This window comes from Danio aesculapii, chromosome 20, assembly GCF_903798145.1.
Source record: "Danio aesculapii chromosome 20, fDanAes4.1, whole genome shotgun sequence".
Taxonomy (NCBI): Eukaryota; Metazoa; Chordata; class Actinopteri; order Cypriniformes; family Danionidae; genus Danio; species Danio aesculapii.
The window spans coordinates 24,374,190-24,390,065 of NC_079454.1; the positions used below are offsets into that span (position 1 = coordinate 24,374,190).

A 15,876-nucleotide genomic window follows, 5' to 3' on the forward strand; every position below is an offset into this window, starting at 1 on the left:
TGTCAATATCTCAAAAAATGCGTTTTGGTGTTTCCTGACCTTTTAAGGCTCAACTTGTTTGTGGTACTGATGTGAGCCACCCATGGACTTTTCGTTTGGCATTATTGTTTCATTTAAAAACAACAAAATGGTATTCATAACAGTGTTTTCTTTTGAATGTGGTCCATTTGTGCTGGAAACAGAATAATCTGTGGTTGAAATAATGTGAATGTGCTTCATTCTCAGGGGCTCGATGTTCATAAAAACAATGTGTGCTAGACCAAAGTGAGAAAGTGGTAGTTTTTCCTGGAAGTTACATCATCAGAAATGTTCTTACATCTGCAGAGAAAGTCATTCCAGATTGATTTATTATGTTTGTTTATGAATAAAATGTTAAAGTGTTTGATTGCAACTAGTTTGTCAGTAATGTGCCGTTATCAGTGTGATGTGGACACACACCTTCATGCTTGGCCTGAAACTTTTGGTCATCCTTAAAGCCATTGTTCACCCAAAAAATAATAATTGGAATAAGAAACAATTTTATAACGAAAGTCAATGTGGTCCGACAACTTTTTTTTTTTTTAAATGAATGACGATCGACTAATCAACATTTTTGTGATTTGATCCAGGACATTAGGGTATCCTTAAAGGAATGGTTTACCCAAAACTGAGAAGTCTGTCATGTGCTCAAGTTTCTCCAGTGGGCTTCAGTTTAGTCACCACATTCTTCAGATATTTTCTTTTGTGCTTAGCATGAGAAGGAAACTCCTACGGGTTTGGAGGGTGAGATAATTATGAAGGAATTGTAAATTTTGGGGCGTTTAAAATAATTTAGTGTTGCCATTTTAATGAAAGCTCTTAAGGTGGGCCTTTGGTGGTGGAGAGACTGTGGATTTCACAGTCGGAGTAATGCCATTTAATTTTAGACAGCATTGAAAAGGCTATAAGGGCTAGCAATACAGTATGTTCAATCGATTGTACGGATTGTTCAACTCATGAAAATTTTTTTCCATAAGACTTTAAACGAAACAAAAACTAAACGAACAAAAAACTTCAAAACAAGCTAAAGCTAATCCTTATGCTAGTCATCAGAACTTACTTGTATACTTTTATTTCGTCTTCATTGTTCTTGTATCCTTGTATTCTTTCTTACTGTCAAACTCCAGCCTTATTGTTCAGCTTTGTTGCAAATCTCTTTTGCATTTAAGGGTTCTTTTTACATCTGTGGTTCAGTTTATTTGGTCCGGACCAGGGCAGCGAATGACACATGGTAGTATTTTTCTGCCGTCTTTTGGGTCCTTTCACACCACACTGATTGCTTTGGTCCGAACCAGTTGAAAGAACCAAAATGCAGTCATCTGACAAAATCCACATCCACTCATTGGCTAGATGTTATTGAACGTATTTCCTAAACTGTTTTCGATTGGTCAGAATTAACCATAAGGGCAATATGCCAATAGTAAAGTGCGCAATAGTAAAGTGCCGCAAGTAACAAACTGGCAGACACAAAATGTTGCTTTTTACTATTGAGGGACACTGCGCTGGCTGATTGTATCCTTGGTTTATAGTATACTATATAGTTTGTATACATTACTTTAGACAAACTATACATTTACGAATGAAGCGCCGGCCCGCAGCTGGAAAGCAATGTTTTAATGCATTGTGAACGGTGAAGGCGCATCGCAAGTCACTTCAGGAGGCGTGAATTAATTTTGCTAAACTGCAATACGGTCATCTTCTGGAAATATACCAACAATCCATCGGTAATCTCTCTCTCTCTCTCTCTCTCTCTCTCTCTCTGTCTTTCTCTCTGTCTGTCTGTCTGTCTGTCTACGAGAAGTGTGAGTGCCCTGAATCGGGCTCAGGCACTGTTCAGTTGGCCTGCACTGGCCCAGTTGAAAGAGGTGTGCCAGAGTGCGGTTCGCGGTTCGCCGAAACTGAAGAAGAGATGTGTCTTTTTTACGGGTACTGTTTCATATGGATTTATTAATCATTCTTACTGTTCAATGAACGCAAACTGTTGTCGATTAATAAAGACGCAAACCCCTCACTGCACGACAGATGCACCTTTAGCAAATCTCCTAATTCCTGCAGCACAAGGACTTTATGATTGTTTATGAGCGGTCAAAAGTGGCTGATCTGTTCAGGCGAAATATTTGACTGCGTGTCACTGCATCCTAAACAACTAAAACAATATAACTAAAGAAATCTTCACTATGCTGTGAGAAACACTAACTGACCAGCTGCCATCATCGACGATGTTAAGCGTGCTCAGGCCCCGAATGTAATGTGAGGTGCGATGCCGTCGGGTGGAGACGGGAGGGGGGTGACAAGGATGCTTCGGCCCGGTTCAAGGCAACTGTACATGGTGTGAGTACGCCCTTAGGGTGCATGTTTTATCATATTCAGATTAGGGTTATCAGGATATGGTGCTTTCAGATTGTCTTCTGATAGATGACCAACATTCATCAGTTCAACTTCTGAATTTCTGTTCCCTGTTGTCTTCCCTTTTCCAAAATGATTCCAAAGACCCTTACGATCTTCCTGTGCATTTGGGACTCCAATTCAATTCAATTCACCTTTATTTGTTTAGCGCTTATACAATGTATATTGTGTCAAAGCAGCTTCACATAAAAGGTCATAGTAAATAGGAACAGTGTAGTTCAGTTTGTAGTGTTTAAGTTCAGTTCAGTTGAGCTCAGTTCAGTGTGGTTTAATAATCACTACTGAGAGTCCAAATACTGAAGAGCAAATCCAACGATGCGCATCTCTACAGATCCCGAACCATGCAAGCCAGTGGCGACAGCGGAGAGGGAAAAAAACTTCCCTCATACTCCTTCACCTCCTAATACACTCACAAACCTTTGACATGCTTTCTCATGCAAACAGGACTTTGAGTGTAGTTCGGCGATATGGTCAAAGGTCCTGCCTTGTGCTGTTAATCAAGGTTGGCAACATTTAAGTGCCATCAGATATTGGAAATTTTGTGTTTGTGTGTCTGTGACAGGGAAGTGTTCTGCTGTTGCACATTAATGAGTAATTTAATAACCGCCCAAAGGCCTGTGTCACGGTCTAGTAATGATTATAGTCATCTTTTTGGTTTTGTCTAAATTGTGATGCTTAAAGACTAATTTGTCTGTTTCGACTATCACTGATCTAGTTAATTTAGTTTATCCACATTGTCAAGCAATGTTCAATTCAATTCACCTTTATTTGTGTAGCGCTTTTACAATGTAGATTGTGTCAAAGCAGCTTCACATAAAAGGTCACAGTAAATAGGAACAGTGTAGTTCAGTTTTTAGTGTTTAAATTCAGTTCAGTTTAGCTCAGTTCAGTGTGGTTTAATAATCACTACTGAGAGTCCAAAATGTAAATTTATACATCAACATTTTCATTATATTTTAACATGATTGCTGGTAGAAATATTTTTAACAGAATTTGCTGGTGTAAAGGCCATTTTAAGCCTGCTAATACAGTGGCTGACTCATTTGTTATTTCAAAGAGTGTCATTTTATGTGTCTTTATCAAAATGCACACAATCGTATCATTGTAAGATCTTTTGCATACTTTGACTTTTACGCCTTGATGAAAAGTGACGTACAATAAAATATATATATTACTGTGACGTTTTAATGTGACATGAAAACACAGAATTTTGCTGGCATTTATTTTAGTCACCCCTAGAGGGCAGACTTGTATAGAGATTTTGAGAGATGGAAACACGCACACACAGACCCACACAAACATAAACAAACACACAAATAAGCACACACATTGCTCTTGTGAATTGTGGGGACATTACGTAGGCAAAATGGTTTATATGCTCTGCAAGCTGTTCCATCACCCTTACCTTAGCACTTACAGCAAACTTTATTTTAATTTACTCCAAAACAACAACAAAAAGATATTCTGTATAATTTATAAGGCTTTTAAAAAAACTAAAGGTGTATGGGGCATTGTCCTCATAAGTCACCTTGTAATACCTGACACACACTCATACAGAATTGGTTCAGTGGGATCTTATCCTTTTCACTCTCATGCTGCTTAAAGCTTATGTAACACTGTTCTTTTGTTGGTCACTAAAATATCAACACATTGGAAAAACTAGCAGAAAAGTCTTTAATAGGCTATTTTTGGCCGCAACTAGCCATTTAGAACCGTATGTTTTGTCTGCTCGAATATTAAGGAACTGAAACATTACATGGTTTTCCTGATAAGTTCACACGGTTCTTAAGGGTGTGATCATTTCCTGTGAATCATTTCACACTTTTGTGTTCTGCCTCCCTATATGAGCTGTGAGTCTTGTGAACAAGTGAGGTTATATTAGGCCATAGTAAGAAGAACATCTCTGTATGATACTGAGGTCATTTTTCCTGCTCTTCTCTGACCTCCATATAGGGCTCTAAAATTTTGCCTTTTAAGAGACTCATTTGTTCCAAATTGTTCATGAGCCAATACTGGTGCTCAGCATTAGCCAGTGACAACATTACAGCATATTGTTATTGTTTTATTTATTAATGCTTATTTTTAATTTATATTAATATATTTTTTCATAATGTTTTCATAAAGATTATGATGATATTCAGAGATATTACTACAGTTTTAACTAACTAGTTTCCTTTATTTATACATTTAAAAATTTAGCCTAATATATTCCAGTCATGACAAAGTTGAATTGGATGCAGCAACATTTGTCCTGGCGACGCGGTAGCGCAGTAGGTAGTGCTGCCCCCTCACAGCAAGAAGGTTGCTGGTTCGAGCCTCGGCTGGGCCAATTGGCGTTTCTATGTGGAGTTTGCATGTTTTCCCCGTGTTCACGTGTGTTTCCTCCTGGTGCTCCAATTTTCCCTAACAAGTCCAAAGACATGCGGTACAGGTGAATTGGGCTAGCTAAGTTGTCCATAGTATGTGTGAATGAGTGTGAATGGATGTTTCCCAGTGATGGGTTGCAGCTGGAAGGGCATCCGCTGCGTAAAACATATGCTGGATAAGTTGGCGGTTCATTCCGCTGAGGCGACCCCAGATTAACAGAGACTATACGCTGAAAATGAATGAATGAATGAATACTTGTGCTTATAATTTTTCAGTGTTTTGAATTTTTTTTCACTAAATTCTTTATTTTTAGGGTTATTTGATGATTAGAAAGTTAAAAGAAGGGTTTTATTTGAAACAAATATTTATTTATAATTTGTTTTACTGTCACTTGTAATATTGCATATAGACATGGGGCGATAACCATGTTCAAGGTATACCGTGGGTTTGAAAAAAGTAATGGTTTTGAAACCGCCAGAATTGTCTGTAATATCGTTCCTAAGGTATGTGTAAGATTTTTTATTTACTTTTTTTAAGACAACAGTATCTTCAGCAGAAAAGATATCCAAAAATGCCATTTTAAATTGTAAAGAAATCTGTGTTTTAGAATCTAATGAAGACAGCAGAAGTCAATGATTTATTTATGTTTACTGTTCCAAAATATCATAAATGTTTTTTCAAAATAAAACATATTGTGTTCAACGGGGAAAAAGTTTTTGTTTTGTTACCCAGACATTTTAAAAAGTTTATAGTTTAGAGCAGTAGTCATTTACCGTGAAACCGTAGTATTTTAATACAAGGTAATCATACCGTCAGAATCTTATACCGGCCCATGCCTACTTGGCCTAAAATGAATTGGTACTGTCTTGGTTGTTATTGTAAAAAATATTCAATTTACATTTGTTTACCATATCAAGGATACCTCACTACTTCATTCGTTTTTGATCATTTAGCTCTGCCAATGGTTCTGTCAGTAGATTGAATGGAGGGTCCGACATTTAGACATTATTACAATGTTCATTGTCAGCGAAAGCAGCCTGCTCATTTGAATATGTTACAGTGAGTCAGCAGAAAGGTCTTCCTTATGCAAAACACCTCCAAACATGAACATTTTCATTGATTTACACCAGTACACCTTACATTTTGTCCAGCCAGCTCGAAATCTCAAACATTTTTCACCTTATAGTTTTGCTGCAATGCACTTTTTGTTCAAATCATTTTTATATGGGTGTGTTTATGTTTTCACCTGAGTAAAGCCTGATATTTGCATATTAGTGAGCAGCCAAGCAGATCAAACATGCCACGTAAACTAGTTCACCCACTGCCCTGCTGCAAACTGGAAGCGAAAGCAGCAGTCTGTGTGAGTGGGCGTGAGACATCTCATCTGTGTGACAGCTATTTTTTATTCCTTTTTTTTTTTACCAATGGAAGGAAATATGTAAGGCAGGTTATAGATAGTATTTTGTGTGTGTGTGTGAGTGAGGGGCATGTGAAGCTCTAGTTTAAAACCTGATAAAACTTATCAGAGCACAACAGCATGCTGAAGACGCCACGCCTGCTCACTTTTTATGCACTCGCAGATGGATTAGTCTTCCTCCCTCCCTCCCTCCCTTCCTTCACAAAGGAGAATCATCTGGGTGTGGTTGGTGGCAGCTGTGTTTTGATTGGCTGCTCTCGCAGACGTACATTATCTCCAGTTGGACACTTCATGGCTCCGCCAGATTTAACGCGTTGTGCTTTAAGACTCCACCCACTGTTGTCAAATCTTCACATCAAAGTATTCAGCCTGCATGAACAGACAGGTAGTAAGGTTTGGTCTCTGACTGTGTGAAAGCTCATGTGAACTTTGGGTTTCATTTCGGGAAGTGCTCACAGTTGGCCTATGGCATGTGGAGCACGGGCAGGTGGAAGAACTCAACGACTGGATCAACAGGTGCTCACTTGTACCTCATTCCAGCGTTTGTCGCCTTGGATCTACTACTGAGAGCTTGTGGACTACAACTAGAGATCATATGCACTGTGTCTGGGTGCTTCTAGGTTACTTGGAAAGAGGAACCTGTTGTGAGTTTTGTTTGACCGTGGTTTAGCCTGGGTGGAGGAGCTGTTCTGTGGTCGTCTGTCTGGTCACAGGCGGCCTGATTCCTCAGAGGTGATGGTGGGTGTCAGGGACGTCACTGTGCACCCGCACAGGCGCCTGGACTGAAAGTGTCACAGTGCAAACATGGAATTCCTCAAGAGCCTCGTTCCCACAGTTATCTCTGGGGATGGCGGGATGCAGGCAGCGGACACTGCAGGAGTTTGCCCGCGGGAGACCGGCCCTCGATTACTGAGGATGAAACGGCTGGTTTCAAGTAACGAAGAGGAGCCAGATGGATCCAGTCCACCCAGCCGGCCGGTTGTCCGGCTACATCGACATCGAGCCAAAGGTAATGACTTGAAAGAAGAGGGGATATGTTTTAAACATGGTTTCGGTTGTAGTGTAGAGAGGGCTGTTTGACTAGGAGGTGTGGTGTCCAAGGTGTGTGTTTGCTCTGTTTTTGTTTATAGTTTGGCTCAGATATAAGAGTAATTGCAAATGGGAGCGAGCAAGCAAATACTTTGTGTGACTGAAATATTTGGAAAGCCTTGAGTTGGTCATCAGATAGAATATAGTGAGAACTATTTAAATGATTTCAAAATCCGAGTGAATGCAGTTTAAGGCATTTTACGATCTTATAAAACACACTGTACAGTCCAATGCTAATGTTTTTGTGTGTGTCAATATCAGCCTCAAGTCTTTAGAATTTATATGTGAATTATTTTACCATTTCATCACTGTGTTTTTTTTGGCGCTGATCCATAGTGATATGTTTTGCAACATGACTACAATGATGTACGTGTCAAAGTGAGTCATTGTTAACAGCAGTATTCCCAACCCAGAGCAGTGACTGGAAGACTCAAATAATGTCTTATGCATGAAGACACATATCTGAGAGGTTTTAGCACTTCTGCTGTTCAGAGGTTTGGTCTTGGTTGCTTTTTATATCGAGCAAGAATGCATGAAATGTATAAAACGTAACTGTTTTCACAAGACGATTTGTTTTACAAAAAACTTAAAAAAAAAAAACATTTTATTTTTGGTAATCAAATAAATGCAACCTTGTTTTGCATTAAAAAGATTTTCAAAAATATAAAATAAATTTTACCCCAAACTTTGAATAGTGTTTGCAGATTAGGAAGGATGTCTTAAAAAAGAAATGCAGTGCTCTACAGGGATGGTTCATACAAAAATGCTTTTATTTTGCTCACCCTATAGACTATTTTGAGGGATGTAAACAAAAACAATGGTCCCAACGTATTTCCAGTTTTACCTTTGTAATTTCCATAGCTTCTGAGAACCAAAAAAGAGCCACAAATTGATAAATAATGTTATGATAGCTGTTTTAACATTAAGTTAGGATTGAATTGCCTCTTGTTACAGTTATGAAGTAGTTTGATAACATGCAGGAAATATTCATAGGCCGATGACATGACCACATTGAAATGGTCTAAATTGTTTTACTTCAATAGAATGTTGAAGATTTTTTTTAAATTTTTGATTCATAAAATGCAGGTCAATGGCTACCATACACAGGGAAGAGAAACTGTATACTAGTGATGCACTGAAGTGAAAATTGGGAGAGATTTTTTGAATTATACTCCATAACATAATTATATAGTTATTTTGTTTTTTTTTTAAAGAAAAAAACAAGGAAAAACACGAGTCGATGAAATGATCACATTTTATTAACAATACCAATTTTTTGACTGTAAACAAGTCAAGAGACATCATCGTCGGCTTCATAGTAACGCTGTTTCAAGCAGCAGGAACATGTAACATGTATAGGCCTGCTACATAGAAATGTTCTATGAAATTGTTCTGGGGTTCTCTGCTGGGACTGCTGCCCCTAACATGGATAAGCGATTAAAAATGCATAGGGGAACTTTTTAAATTTAATTATATTAAAATTAAAAGACAAAAAAAGTTTGACGTTAGACCCGTGTCTGTGTGAAAGTTAAGGAAACTGTTTGGCCTTTGAGGAGAGACTAGTGGTTGTTCTGTATTTAATCAAAGAAGGCAATGTTTGTTGACATACTCTTGGCCGCAGGAAGCAGATGATTGCGTTTGTGACCATAAATGTATTGAATCTTCAGCAACACGTCTCCCTGACACCGGGTCGTATGGGGATAAAGGAGGATCTTTGTGTGTCATTCATGGCTGGTCCAGCTACGACCACTCTTCTTGGTATGTCAGCTTCTCGGTTACAGGAAAACAGAGCGGGGAGTGTGATGTTGCATCACCGCATGTGACTGTGCATTCAAAATGCAAATTGACCACCACGCATTCAAATATGATGGAAAACACCAGTTCAAACTGGACCAAGAGAGCTTTTTCTGTATCCTTCGAAGGTTGAAGCCTGAGCTTCTCTTGTCTGTGCTGATAAGGAAAAAAAAAATACACTGGTTGTAGTCTGTCTGTGTTTGTGTGCGTGTTTACATTGCAACCAAACCACACCTCGCTCTCCCAAAATTGATGAGTCTTCAGTGTTGAGGTGAGGATTTGGGGTTTTAAATGTACCTGCCAAGACTTGCTCATGTTCACAAGAGTGTTTTTAAATTCTCCACACCAGTCAATCTTATTCTTGTAAATGTTACATAACTGGTAACTTGTATACAAGTTAAATAACTCAGTATCTTAATCCTAATATTTAAATTACACTGATAAAAATGCAATGCTTCATTTACTTAAAATTTCGTGAATAGTTTTGCATGATTTTCTGATGTAGATTAAGCAATACTAGGCCTTGGAAAACTTAATTTTTATATCTGTCTAAATTAAAGCTTCACATAAGCTTTACTTAATTTTTCTATTTCTCTAACCATTATTTTGTCTACATAACCTAACAAGTTAAATACTTGCATTTTGGATTGAATCTAACTTCTTTTTTTATTGTCTGTATTACAAATTTTAAGTAGGAGTAGACTATTATGTAAAGCTGGCAATTTTAGTAGTAAAGAAATGACAGGTTATGTGGAAGCTGACAGGTTTTATTTTTTACATTTCTTTCTTCAATATACATTTCAACATACCAATTTTTTACTCCATCAAAACATAAAATGATGGAATACAAAGGACTTTTAAAATGTACAGACTATTTTCTACACAATAGTGCTCGTGTTTATTAATCCTTAACCTTAACCAAAATAGTAACAAAAGCATTATAAAAAGCATTTTTAAATGCATCCTGCTAAACATATTCCCTATAATAATTGGTAATGCTATAAATAAAATTAGTCAGACTGTGCAAAATAAAAAATCTCACTTCCCAAGAGCCATGTTTTCTTCACAAGCAGTTCACCTAAAAATACTAATTCATAATTTACTCGCCCTTTACTTGTTTTAAACTTTTTTTTCTTCTGTTGAACACAAACAAACATGGGTTTTTCCTACTGTGGAAGTCATTGGTCACAGGTTAAGCTTTCTTTAAAAAAAAATCTTTAGTGTTCAACCGAAGAAAGAGACAAAGGTTTGAAACCGCTTTAAGGAGAGAAAACAGTGAATTATTAGTTTTTTCACTTTTTCACTAAAAACGTGCTTTTGGGGCACCTGAAGAATCTGAACAGTAGTCTGATTTCATCATGTTCAATGTTTCTAATTTTAAAAAAGTACTGAAAGTTTGATTATCAATGTTCACCAAGGCTGCATTTCAATCATGAAAATACAGTAGATTTTTTTTAACAACAGTTTTCTTTTTTTTTTTACCATGGAAATCTTTTTTGACATTAGAAATGTTTTTGCTTTCACACTTAATCAAATGAATCCTTGATAAATCTGTATATGAATTGCTATAAAACATAATTGTATTATATTTTATTTATTAATATACAATAAATGCAGCCTAGGTAATGTTTAGAAACAAATCATAAAAAGAGTAAACCTTTAAAACATTTGAGCAGGGTTTCTTTACACTAAGGATGTCATGCCTTTGCTATTGGAAAATTTTTGAACTTTTAAACAAACAAATTATTCTAAAAAAAAAAACTTTTTCTATATAAACACTTAAACAGTAGCATATAATATCTAAAAAACAGCATTTAGGTAAAAACAAAAATCTCATACCATGAATGTTAATTATGCAAGTTGATATTAACTTTTTTTATTTAAGTTAAAACTGCACATTTGAATTAAGCTATTAAAGTTTCATTTTGCTTATTTAAAAGTAAAATTTGATGGTTACCAGTGATTTACTTTTGTAATAATACACATCCTTTTCAGTAGCGCTGCATTAGATCAACACTCATGACACCCACAACAAGTATTTGCAATTTAATGATGACAACAGCTTTAAATCACTTGCTGTCATGATGAGTTGTTTGCCCAGAAGTTCTTTGCATATTCCAAAGTCCCAATAAATAATAATGAAAGGGCTGCTGATTATTTTCATTAGCAATTGACTTGAAAAAGTTGTTACACAAACAGTCTTCATTTTTAGACCCATTTTAGGCAGGGTAATCCATTTATAAATCTATATAGATCTACCTCATTGTTTTAATTAATAGATGATTTGCTTTGTATTGCCTGGCAATAGATTTGTGAATGATCAACCTTCTTTTTGATTTTAATTCTTGTCATTAAAACCATAAAGCTCTAAAGCTTCTCATTAATGCTTTTGTTGTTGTTTCTTTTGAAGGATATCGAATGAGTCAACGTTATCATATATTTTTCTTTTGGTTTGACAGGAATATTTTCTGTTTGGTTGGGCACTGCCTGTCCCCAGCTCAACCTGTTCCTTTCAGCTGGAAGGCAGCTTTAACAGGACACAATCACATAGACCTGCCCTGTTCGGTGCCTTGTATAACTAATGTTTGCCGCTGTGGTGTTTTGATGGTGCTACTTTTTATTCAGTTTTGCTCTAGAGGAGCAGGAGCTGTATGCAGGAAGAGGAAAGATCTGGCGACTCTGCAGTATGCAATGTGTCTAATATTGGTCCCCCTTCAGGGCTGCTGATCTGGAATCAGTCATCATCACACACTCAAATAGACACAGTAGCACTCCAGCCACACCCTCACTCTTTCTCTCTCTCCCCATCCCCGCAGTCATGTGATCAGACTTCACTTCATTAAACTGCAATGGAAGTTTATCTTGGAAACTCATAGCCTTTGTGCATGTGGCGTCTCTTCTTTGAGACAGCATGTGATTCATAATCAGGACTGGAAGAGCAGAACATGCCACGCACAAACAGCAGTGGGCTATATTTATCTCCTTTTTTTCCGCTGTTGTTTGCTCATTCGTTCCATTTCATTCATTTGTTACTGTGCTTTGTTAATGATTTGTCCCTTTTATTAGGCAGTTGTGATATTGCGGAAAAATGCAATAACATGCTAAATAATGTGATATTCATATGCAATACGAATATGTACGGTATTATTGATACTTTATTTCTTTTGTCCCTTGTTCTTTTCCCTTTATTTATTTTTTATTTTTTGCATTTTGTTTAGCTTCTTTTTTTAGCGTAGTCACCCTCTTTCGGATGCTTTCACACACCTGTTCCTCCAAAAATGATACATTGTTGCATTTTTCAGTCAATTTGTTCCCGTTTCACAATAGAACGAACAGCTCTGAACCAAGCGGCAACCTCCCGCTCTCCCCTCGGGAAGCCAATACGGAAGTAACTGAAACTGCAATTCATCAAAATTCCGCTAGTCCTGGCTTCCATAATAGAGCAAGTGGCAATTGAGCCCACTGTTAGAATGGCCCAACTTTACAGGCAGAAAAAAAAGGTGTTTACAGCCTGGTACAAAGAACGATTTTGGGTCATATAGCTATTATTACCCTTCCATGACAACTGTGAGGGGGGTGAATTTTTTATAACTCATCTATTCCTTTATATTAGGTTATATTAAGTTTGCATAATGAAGGGCGTGGCCACTTGAGTGACAGCAAGGTCTCGCTTGGTCGCCGTCACTTCACCTCAGCTGAATTCCGGCAGATTAGCCACTGATCTCAGCATATTCATCGTATTTTTTTGTTGTTTTATGTGGCTTTACACAGTCAATTGACTTATTTCTTACAATTATCAGATGATATGGAATGCTGTGTGCACTAATTGTGCTCACAAACCATTCATGTGGCCTCCGTTTCCCATGTGAGTAAAGTTATATACTTGTATACCATCTCTATAAATGTATTTGTTTTATATTAAGATATTTATCATATATATTTTCTTTAGACCCGTAAAGCAATCCAGAATGTGAACAGATTGATTAGCTGTAGGGCTCTAGAACAGTCATCTGAAGCGTTATCATACAGTGTTATGCTGGATTCTGGCATCTGAAGTGTTTGGAAGTATTCGCGTTTTCCTTCTGTAGAAAAACGTCATAAGAACAATGCTTCGGGCTCATATGTGACTACAGTGTTTTTAAAAGTCTAAACACTTTATTGATATAGTGTACAACCAAGCACATGTGATAAGAACACAACGAGTCGCAGGTAATAAAGTATCAAGCGTTTCTCCCAAAGTAAAGTCTGTCTGCCAGGTCTAAGCAAAGTGCCAGCAGGTGTCTGTAGCTCGCTCACTCTCCGCCTCTTTGCCCTTGTTTAGTATCCCGCCGTGGGTGCGATGACGCGTGAACAAATGGCGACGGTTGGCCGCGCCTACTAGTAGCTTCTTTTGCAGTGTTCAGAAACCTATGGGTGACGTCACGGATACTCCGTCCATATATTTTTACAGTCTATGCTCTGAACAGAAACACTGGAACGAACCAAAAAGCAATCACTGACAACATCAGTTGTTGCCAGAACAGTAGGAATGTAACAATTCACCTGACTCACGATTCAATGCGATTCACAATACTAATCTCACGATTCACAATTTAGTCACGATTTTTTTTAACAAAATATTTAAAACAAATTTGAGGTGAAGAGCCCTTTAATTTTTTTCTTAATGCTGCACAATTTTTGCTATATATAATCTATTTCTGCTATAACCTAAATAGCTATTTTAAAACGGAACCCCCCCCCCCCCCCAAAAAAAAACAAAAAAACAAAAACAAAGTAATAATACAAACTAAAGAAGACTCATTAATATAAACAAACTAAAACTGTGACTGTGCTGAGCTTTAACATTAAATAAATATCAGCATATCTCTGTTTTCTGGCATAAACTGATGTCTTTGCACATTTACAATGTCCCCTGGTGATGAAAAAACTCTTTCACTGGGGACTGAGATGGCTGGTGTGGAGGGGTAAGCCTTTCCTAAACCAGACAGCAGTGTGTACAGAGGTGGTCAATAGGCCCTCTGCTCCAGGGGACTGGACACAAAATAAAAAACTGATTATAAAATTAATAATTATATAGTAGGATAGAGACCAGAGTTGAAGATGATTACGGAAGTGAATAATATTACTTGTATAATTAATTAGTATAAGTATCAGTGTGATACACTTAAGAAGAGATAATCTTAATATTTTTAAATATTCAATAGGAATAAGAAAATTATTAAAATATGCATAAGCTAATTTGAAAACGAGAGGGTAAAAATAATCTAATACTTGGCTCTGTAATAACAACTTTCTCTTTCAGTCTGAAAAGCATCTTCACACTTCATTCATTAATTTTCTTTTCGGCTTAGTCCCTTTATTAATCTGGGGTTGCCACAGCGGAATGAACCGCCAACTTATCCAGCATATGTTTTACGCAGCAGATGCCCTTCCAGCTCCAACCCATCACTGGGAAACATCCATACACACTCACTCACACACACACACTATGGACAATTTAGCCTACCCAATTCATCTATAGCGCATGTCTTTGGACTTGTGGGGGAAACCGGAGCGCCTGGAGGAAACCCACGCAAACATGGGGAGAACATGCAAACTCCACACAGAAACGCCAACTGACCCAGCTGAGGCTCAAACCAGCGACCTTCTTGCTGTGAGGTGAAAGTGCTACCCACTGCCGCCACCGTGCAGCCTCCATCTTCACACTTTTGCTATGAAACACTTATGCACTGTGTGATCTCTGTTGCACTCTTCGGAGAAAGCGGAGCTGCAATCATCCGGTTCGCATTAATGAATAGGTTTTTTTTGCGTATAAATATCTGTGACAGTAGTTTTAACTGTGTGGACAGTTTGTGCATCATATTCGGTTGTTCTTTTTGTTGTAAGTAAATGCCTTTTTGCAGTATTTGCTCCAGTTTGTGTTTGTCTGGTGCACTTCACCGCTGTCATTTTAATCTGCCGGCCACTCCTTTTGCTCGCTGAATATGTGCAGGTAAACTGAGATTGTGCCTGAAAACACAGCGCCCCCTCTGTTCAAAATGTATCGTGATTCATTCAACATTTCAACTGGTTTGAATTGTCACATATTTGAATCGATTTGCAACAGGCTCACGGTGAATCGTTACATCACTAGACAAATTTCCTGAAATTTTGATTGGTCAGAATTAATGTGTGGGAAACGTGCGCAAAGCACAGAAGTAATCTAAGAGGAGAGAAGTAATCTATGGACCTTCTCACAACTCCACATTAGTCCGCGATTTCCCATGATTGAAGTAAAGCGTCAATTTTCTCATCCCAGAATGCATGTTGCAAACCAAAAAAGCAAATTACTTTTTGCATGTGTGTCGGTTTGAGGTCCTGCTCACATTCTCACCTCAAAACTAACCGCTTCAGGGTTGTATGAAAGTCTACCAAGACACCTCACCAGGTCTCAGTACGCTTTTGCATTTGGTCCCACACCACGATTTGCTGCTTTAACACCTCCCCAAACAAACTGAGCCAAAAAAGCAAACAAAGTCTAGCAGGTTTTAACTCAACTAAATGAGCAGCTTTCCCTCTTCCCTTTCCTCATACTTTCTTGCATTTCACTTTTATTTGTTATACCCTCTACGGTTTTCTTTTTGTTTATTTCCTTGTTGACTAAATGTAAAATGTAAATGTCCTTCTCTGTCACGTGTTCAGTTTTTGGGATGGAGTGTGGTATAGAGATCTGGTGCTGATGTGTGTGTGTGTGAGTCTCCGCTGACTCAGAGGTGATCAGTGGAAATGTTAGTCTCGCACGTCCA

The 15,876-nt window shown here is 37.7% G+C and overlaps 1 protein-coding gene across 9 annotated transcripts in view; it reads left to right on the forward strand.

The window, feature by feature from the left end:
* fryl (furry homolog, like) overlaps positions 1-15,876 on the forward strand; it is a 159,332-nt gene that overhangs the window by 23,468 nt on the left and 119,988 nt on the right. For 4 of the 9 annotated variants that reach the window (XM_056480783.1, XM_056480785.1, XM_056480787.1 and 1 more), the window contains exon 1: positions 6,573-7,217. The exons of 1 other annotated variant lie outside the window; for it this stretch is intronic. In XM_056480783.1, coding sequence (XP_056336758.1) covers positions 7,013-7,217 — 205 coding nt within the window. In that variant the 5' untranslated portion in view covers positions 6,573-7,012. Of the gene's footprint in view, positions 1-6,568; positions 7,218-15,876 lie in introns of those variants that run through there. 4 more of the 9 variants (XM_056480784.1, XM_056480788.1, XM_056480789.1 and 1 more) reach the window with 2 other exon arrangements.